This window comes from Carlito syrichta, unplaced genomic scaffold (assembly GCF_000164805.1).
Source record: "Carlito syrichta isolate Samal-C Ts95f unplaced genomic scaffold, Tarsius_syrichta-2.0.1 Scaffold309836, whole genome shotgun sequence".
NCBI lineage: Eukaryota > Metazoa > Chordata > Mammalia > Primates > Tarsiidae > Carlito > Carlito syrichta.
In genome coordinates this window covers 28551-36715 of record NW_007253932.1, presented here as the reverse complement: position 1 = coordinate 36715, position 8165 = coordinate 28551, and the positions used below count along the sequence as shown (strand labels likewise).

Sequence of the window (8165 nt, the reverse complement as noted above, 5' to 3'; positions counted from 1 at the left end):
TGGGGCCGGAGACCCGGCTCCGGCAGCGCCCCGAGGTCTACTTCCGCACGTGGGGATTGGGCACCGCAGGGGGTGAGGAGGCAGTCTGCCGGACCGGGGACAGGGTTTCGGACCGCTGGTCTGAGCACGTGTCTCGGGGCCTGTCACGCCCCGGGTCCCGCGGCCGGAACCTCGCGATTCTGGGGCTGGGACCCGCGGGCCTTCCTGTCGGCGTGCGATCGCGGGCCCCTCATTGGCTGTCTCCTGCCCGGGGGGCGGATCCTCGTGCCCGTCGTCCAATGAGAAGTGCGGGTGCAGACCTGACTTGGGGAGTTTGGGGCGTTCCCGGGAGGTCGAGAGGGAGACTTCATCCAGTGGCTTGACACCGTGACGCCCCTCAAACCTCTGGGAAACTGATAAGTTAAGCCTGTATTTGTTGACCATTTATTATGTGCCAGGCTTCCTGCTAGTTTTACAAGGCTTATCATTTAATCCTCGCACCAACTCTGCGTGCCAAGTTTGGTCATCCCCGTTTCTTCAGAGGAGGAGACAGGCCTAGAGGGTTAGGAAACTTGACCATGCTTGTGAGTGGGAGAACCGAATTCAAACGCGGGTCTGTCTGGCTCCAGGGCCTGTGCCATTTCCACTGCTAAGAGAGCCCATGTATGCAGAGGGTCGGGGACAAGCGTGAGCACCAAGAGGTCAGAAGAGCTGTAGTCTATAATTTCTCAGTGCCATGCCCAGTGGGTGCCTGGCATAGAGCAGGCTCAGGGCAAGGAGATGGCTAAGTGGTGGTTTATATGAAAAGGAAGGCCTACACCCCAAGTCAGGGATGTACTCAATCCTAAGGGGTCACAAGGAAAGAGCATAGACTCCGAAGCCAGGATTCAGATCCTCTCCCCCGCGTCCCTTGCTGGCTGTGGGACCTTGGACTGGTCACGTTACCTCTTTGTGCCTCAGTTTCCTTCTCTGTAGAATGGACATACCAATGATACTCACTTCATAGGGCTGTTGTGAGGATTAAGTGGGTTAATGTATATGAATATGAATGCTCAGAGCACACTTGGCTTATCGTAGGTGCCATGTAAGTTTTAGCCATTCTTATGAATTACTGCTCCATATATGCTGTTTCTGAGAGGAAGGAGGCATCTGGGCTGGACCTAGCTGTGCTGGGACAAGTGGGCCTGGATGAGCAGAAAGGAGGCCAGGCACCAGAGAGACCAGACTTGGGGTGATGGATCAGAAAGGAGATTGGCTGGGGCCAGGGAGGCAGGACAGCTTGGAAAAGTCTAGTACCCCACACAGTAGGCATTCTCATTGGCTGTTTAATTTTGCGGGCTTTGAGTGACAGGTCAGGATGATGATGATCATGCCACCAGCTGAGTGCTGAGCACCTTTCTAAGCTTTGCACTTACCCATATAGGCTTCACACACCCTGTGAGGCCTATGCTTTTGTGTCCATTTTCCAGATGTGGATACACAGGCTGGGGACATTCAGTCCCTTGCCCGAGGGCTTGCAGCTGGCAAGCGATAGAGCCGAGGTGAACCAGTCCTGTCCTGGCCCAGGCCAGGGAGAGGCTGTTGGCAGAGAAGTCACCTGACCTGGCAGGAGAGTTGTAGGCTTGAAGGGGGCATAGGCAGCAGCTCCGCCCCTCCCTCTGCCCAGTGTCTGATGGCACCTGGAGTGACACAGCCTCTCTGGCTTCCCCTCCCAGCTGGGTCCCAGCAGACCCCTGCCTACCTTCCCCACTTTGGAGTGCACCTCGGACGTGGAGCCAGACACCCGGGAGATGGTGCGTGCCCAGAACAAGAAGAAGAAGAAGTCCGGAGGCTTCCAGTCCATGGGTGGGTGAGCGAGCCGGGTGCTCAGACCTCTGGGGGAGGGGCAGGAGGGTGTCTTCACACCCTCTGTGCTCAGTCACTGTGACGTCCGCTCTGAGCCTAGCACTGTGGTAGGTGTCTGGAAGACTGGGATAGTAGACGTGGTCTCCGAGGCATTCAGAGCCTTCTGGTGGGCGCAGCAGGCCTGACTTGGAGAGAGCAGTTGGGGCAGCCCTCAGAAAAGGCAGTGCCGGTGCAGGAACAGGCGGAGACATTAGTTTGTAGTACTTGGCAGTGTGGCTTTTTTTTTTGAGTTGGAGTCTCACTCTGCACGCTCCTGGCCATCGCAGCCTCCATCTGCTGGGCTCCGTCGATCCTTCCGCCTCAGCCTTCCGAGTAGCTGAAACTATAGGCACACGCTACCACACCAGGCTAATTTTTTGATTTATTGTAGAGATGAGGTCTCGCCAAGTTGCCCAGGTGGGTCTCGAACCTGCGGGCTCAGGCAATCCACTCGCCTCAGCCTCCCAAAGCGAGGGATTACAGGCTGAGCCACTGAGCCTGGCTCAGTGTGACATTTTGGGGCGGGGAGAGATGGGATGGTCGGGTGAGGGGAGCGCCTGGCCAGCCAGAAAGAAGTCCAGTTCTCTTGCTCTTTACAAATCAGTAGCAGCTAGGTCAAACATTCAGATACCAAGATGAATATTTTTATAATCTTAGAAAGGAAAAGAAGACCTTTTAAAATACAATCTGAGTACTGCCCGTTTAATTTGGCTTTTTTTAAAATTAAACAGACGTTTGCCAAAAAGTACTACAAACTAATGTAATGCGAATGCCTCATACTAAGAGTGTGTTTGCAGCCTAAACTATGGGGCAGACAAAGGAATCCCTAACATACAAAGTGCTTTTACACCTCAGTTAGAAAAGGCCAGGCACCCTGAGAGAGAACTGGGTGAAGAAAATGAATAGTCCGTTCACAGAAGGAATCCATAACAGTAAGTCAGCATTTAACAGTGTGCTAAACTACATCGATAATCTGAATCCCAGAGTTGAAAGATGGACCATAAAGCAAACGGAACCTCAGTGCTTCTCTGTCTCCAGGCCTTCCACATCCTTCCGTCTCCACAAGCCCCTAAAGGCCATCTCCTCCTTCACCTGTTGTGGGTCCTTCGCACTTAACACTTTTATAATTTTTATAAATTATTTAGAATTGTGAACATATGTAAAACATATGTAAAAATCTGAACATATGTAAAAACTGCTGGCCATGGTAGTCCCAGCTACTTGGGAGGCTGAAGAGGGAGGATTGCTGTAGCTCAGGCATTTGAGACCAGCGTGGGCAACACAGCAAGAGCCCAGTCTCTAAAAAATAAAAATAAATTAAAAATAGGCTACGGTGGCCGGGCTCGGTGGCTCAGCCTGTAATCCTGCGCCTTTAGGAGGCTGAGGTGAGTGGATTGCCTGAGCCCAAGGGTTCGAGACCCGCCTGGGCAACTTGGCGAGACCTCATCTCTACAATAAATCAAAAAATTAGCTGGGCATGGTAGCGCGCGCCTGTAGTTTCAGCTACTTGGAAGGCTGAGGCGGAAGGATCGCGGAGCCCAGTAGGTCAAGGCTGCGGTGGCCAGGAGTGGCCACTGCACTCCAGTCTGGGCGACTGAGTGAGACTCCAACTCAAAAAAAAAAAAAAAAAATAGGCTATGGTGAGTCTCCACATACCTACCCCTTGGGTCACCAGTCGCTGATGCTTTAGCCGTGCCCACCCTCCTGTCCCGCCCCGCCCCTGGGTGACTGAAGCATGTCCCAGACATCCTCATTTGTTGGGACCTCCAAAGATACAGGACCTTCCCACACCCAAAACACAGGTGCAGCTTCTCAGTGTCATCTAAGACCCCCAGCATTCAGAAACCCCGCTGTCTCATGACATGAAGTTTCCAATGAGAAAATCAGATAAGGCTCCTGCACCGGGTTGGGGGGTTTGTCTCTTACTCTCATTGACCTCTCAGGCTCTGCTTGATTGCTTTTCTTTTTCCCTTGCAATTTATTGGCTGACGAAGCCACCATTACCCTGTAAAGTGTTCCATGTTGCAGTACCCTGACCGGTCCATGTCTCTCCAGGCTTGAGCTACCCAGTGTTCAAGGGCATCATGAAGAAAGGCTACAAGGTGCCAACACCCATCCAGAGGAAGGTAAGGGATGGGGGGGGTGATGTGATCTCTTGATAGCTGCGTCTTGTCCCAGCCATCCCGTCAGTAGCCCTCTTATCGGGCTGGAGCCCCCCCCCCCCCCAGCTTGCCCATTTCATAGGCAGAGAAAGTTGGGCCCAGTAGAGCAGGGACTTGTCCCTGGGCCTCCTTGCCAGTCGAACCTCCCCAAGGCTGCCTGTCACTGAGCCTCCGCTTGGGCAGCTCACAGGGTCCCCATTGTCACCAGGGTTCAAGTGATTGTTGTCTCCAGACATTTAGCTGAACGGGACGATGCTTCTCAGGGGTCCTGGGGAGGAGGACCAGATAGGGAGGTGGAATCTGCTCACCCTGAAGAAGGATGTTCCATCAGTGGACAGAGTTGGGGTGGTGAGCTGCCCATCCCTGGAGGTGTGCAAACAGGCTTTTGTAAGAATGGGCAAGAATGAATCAGGCGGGCAGCAGGCCCCTGCCCATGCACTGAGGTCCCCTCCTGCGCCCCTTCCCTGGGGACTTAAGGCTCTGGGTCATGGGGTGTTTGGGTACAGGAGCTGACCCGCACCTTTCCACCCGTGTCAGACCATCCCTGTCATCCTGGACGGCAAGGACGTGGTGGCCATGGCCCGGACGGGCAGCGGCAAGACAGCCTGCTTCCTCCTCCCCATGTTTGAGCGACTCAAGGCCCACAGCGCCCAGACAGGGGCCCGCGCCCTTGTCCTCTCGCCCACCCGAGAGTTGGCCCTGCAGACCATGAAGTTCACCAAGGAGGTGTGTCTGGACGGGTGGCGGCAGTGGGACTGACTCGGAAGCGGCAGGGGGCCCTGAGTGGTCAAGTGGTCTCCCCTCACCCTCTCAGTCAGTCTCTCTCTCTTCACAGCTGGGAAAGTTCACTGGCCTCAAGACTGCCCTGATCCTGGGCGGAGACAAGTAAGGACCCTTCACCCAATGCCGCGGTCACCACCATGCAGGCTCAACCCCTGACTCAAGGGCAGGAGAGGGGCTCACCCTGGGCCACTTGCTAGTAATAACAGCTTCTGCCCATTCACGGACACCAGCAAGGGAAAACATGCCATAAAATGTTAAAATAGGGACCGGGCATGCAGCATGCAGGCTCACGTCGGCAATCCCAGTGCTTTGGGAGGCTAAGGTAGGAGGACTGCTTGAGGCCAGGAGTTTGAGACCAGCCTGGGCAACATAGTGAGACCTTGTCTGTACAAATATTAATAGTAATTTAAAAATAAATTGTCCACAGAAGCACTGCGACTCAGACAGAAGTTCTGATGTTCCTGAAATAGAACCGTCAGCCTACAGGGTCAACTAAACGGATAGCCCAAGTGTATAACTTATATTTTTGAGTCAGAGTCTTACTCTGTCGCTTAGGTTGGAGTGCAGTGGCACAATCACAGCTCAGCACAACCTTGACCTCCTGACTTAGGTGATCCTCCTGCCTCAACCTCCCAAGTAGCTGGGACTCCTGGCATGTGCCACCTCACCCAGCTTGCTATGTTGCCCAGGCTGGCCGCCAACCCCTGGGCTCAAGTGATCCTCCTACTTCAGCCTCCCAAAGTGCTGGGATTACAGGCTTGAGCCACCACGCCCATCCTTATATTTTATTTTATTTTATTTATTTATTTATTTTGAGTTGGAGTCTCACTCTGTCACCTGGACTGGAGTGCAGTGGCCGCTCCCGGCCACCGCAGCCTCGCCTGCTGGGCTCTGGCAATCCTTCCGCCTCAGCCTTCCAAGTAGCTGGAACTACAGGCGCGCGCTACCACACCCGGCTCATTTTTGATTTATTGTAGAGATGAGGTCTCGCCAAGTTGCCTAGGCAGGTCTCGAACCCGCGGGCTCAGGCAATCCATTCACCTCAGCCTCCCAAAGGCGCCGGATTACAGGCTGAGCCACCGAGCCCGGCTCATCCTTATATTTTAATATGCCAGTTGTAGGCCATTTAAAAGTGGAGTGCACAAACATAGAGGAATGTTTGTAATAGTTCAGATTTGAACACAGAGATAATAGCAAGAAGCTTTGTCTCCTGGCAAGCTCGTCCATCCTTCCCAGGTGGCAGGGGCCACACTTGTTATCCTGCTGAGCAAACGGAGGGAGCACTGGACTCAGAGCCAGACAGTGGCTCCACAGCAGAGCTGAGGCAGAAGCCAGTCTCCTGCCTCATCCCATTCCCCGCCCCCCCAGCCCGTGCCTCCCTCAGGGCATCCCTTCTGGAGTCCTCTCAGGGATGCGCCTGTCAACACTCTTGATTCCAAGGGCTTTGCTTTCCAGGGCTTTTGTCTACACTGTAATGTATTCTCTCTGTAGTTCTGATAGAGAGACCTCCCAGGGCTAGCCCTCGCCCAGAATTCTGGCTCCTTCAGGTCTCCCACGGGGGTTTCAGAGCAGGACTCATGTTAGGGGTGTGTGCCCAAAAGGGTTAAGGACAAGAGCCAGTAGAGACTGGGGAGCCCCGAGGAGCGGGGGCTCTGTTTGGAGCCTGCCGTTCCAGGGTGAGCTGCTGGATGGCGCTATGTGCTGCCTTTGCTGTCTCAGCATTGGCCTTGCCTGCGTTCCCAGCCTCGGGTCTGTGGTCCTCCCCTGGGTGTTGGCTTATGGGAAGGGGAGTCAAGAGACTGTTCTGTCAGGCTGACCCCTCCTCTCCCCCTAGAATGGAGGACCAGTTTGCGGCCCTGCACGAAAATCCCGACATGTGAGTTTGGGGGCTGGGGCTGCTGCTCCGTGGTCCCTTTCTGGATGACCGGAAGCTGGGGGGTGCGGAGGCTGTGGCGGGAGCCCTGGCCCGAGGGTGAACTGGCCTGTGCGCCCCCTTCCAGAATCATTGCCACACCCGGGCGGTTGGTGCATGTGGCTGTGGAGATGAACTTGAAGTTGCAGAGCGTGGAGTATGTGGTATTCGATGAAGCCGACCGGTAAGGCCACAGGGCCAGCCCTGAACATGCGTGTCAAGGCTGGAGGGAAGGAGGCTGCCAGGAGGAAGGCTCTGCCTGGAGAGCCCTGTGTGGCCAAGATCCAAGCAGCATCCTCCCGGGTGTGAGCAGTGCCTGAACTCATCCCAGGACCCCTCGACCAAGATTTATAATGTTGCCTTTTACTGGTATTGGAAACAATACTAGCACAAACCACATGGGATTTCAGAGACCTTTTTTTGGTTTTTGGTTTTTGGTTTTTGTTTTGGAGGTGGAGTCTCACTCTGTCGCCCAGACTGGAGTGCAGTGGCCACTCCCAGCCACCGCAGCCTCGACCCGCTGGGCTCCGGCGATCCTTCCGCCTCAGCCTTCCGAGTAGCTGGAACTACAGGTGCGCGCTACCACACCCGGCTCATTTTTGATTTATTGATTTATTGTAGAGATGAGGTCTCACCAAATTGCCTGGGCAGGTCTCGAACCCGCGGGCTCAGGCAGTCCACTCACCTCCGCCTCCCAAAGCACTGGGATTACAAGTTGAGCCACCAAGTCCAGCCTGTTTTGAGTCGGAGTCTCACTCTGTTGTCTGGGCTGGAGTGTAGTGGCATGCTTATGGCCACCGCAGTCTCAACCTGCTGGGCTCAGGTGATCCTTCCACCTCAGCCTTCCAAGTAGCTGGAACTACAGGCGTGCACTACCATACCCAGCTAATTATTTGGTTTACTGTAGAGACAAGGTCTCGCCAATTTGCCCAGGCTGGTCTCAAACCCCTGGGCCCAGGCAGGCCTCTTGCCTCGGCCTCCCAAAGTGCTGGGATTACAGGCATGAGCCACCGCACCTGGCTGATTTCAGAGACTTTTGAAAATGCAAGGTTGAGAGCATGGACTTGATCCCGCCAGGGTTGGGATCAAATCCCAGCTCTGCCTCCTTCAGCTGGGTGAACTTGGGCAGATGCTGTGGTCTCTGGGCCTTGGGTACCTGGAAAGTGGGGTTGAGACATTGCACCTCAGAGGTGCTGTGAGGCTTGGTCCCTGTGAGGGACTTAGCCTGGCACTGAGGGAGGGCTGCTCTCACTTCTTTCAACGTGAGTTGGTAAGAACAAACCTGAGACCACATTCCAGAGTTCAAGGCTGTGGCTTAGAACAAAGCTGTGCCAGAATGAGTTGAGTTAAAGACCTACCTGGCAGCATTGAAGCCGTGGGCGCATGGGATTGGGGTTGGGACTTGCCGGAGCCCGCCTTAAGCCCGCCCCGCCCCGCCCCGCCCC

The 8165-nt window shown here is 54.8% G+C and overlaps 1 protein-coding gene across 1 annotated transcript in view; it reads left to right on the top strand.

Annotated features, from left to right (window-relative positions):
• The window catches only part of DDX54 (DEAD-box helicase 54), a 27766-nt gene that overhangs the window by 994 nt on the left and 18607 nt on the right, over positions 1 to 8165 (top strand). The window contains exons 3-10 of the mRNA XM_021717526.1: positions 70 to 212; positions 1695 to 1824; positions 3919 to 3989; positions 4563 to 4751; positions 4861 to 4910; positions 6643 to 6684; positions 6809 to 6905; positions 7642 to 7657. Coding sequence (XP_021573201.1) covers positions 70 to 212; positions 1695 to 1824; positions 3919 to 3989; positions 4563 to 4751; positions 4861 to 4910; positions 6643 to 6684; positions 6809 to 6905; positions 7642 to 7657 — 738 coding nt within the window. The remainder of the gene's footprint in view (positions 1 to 69; positions 213 to 1694; positions 1825 to 3918; positions 3990 to 4562; positions 4752 to 4860; positions 4911 to 6642; positions 6685 to 6808; positions 6906 to 7641; positions 7658 to 8165) is intronic.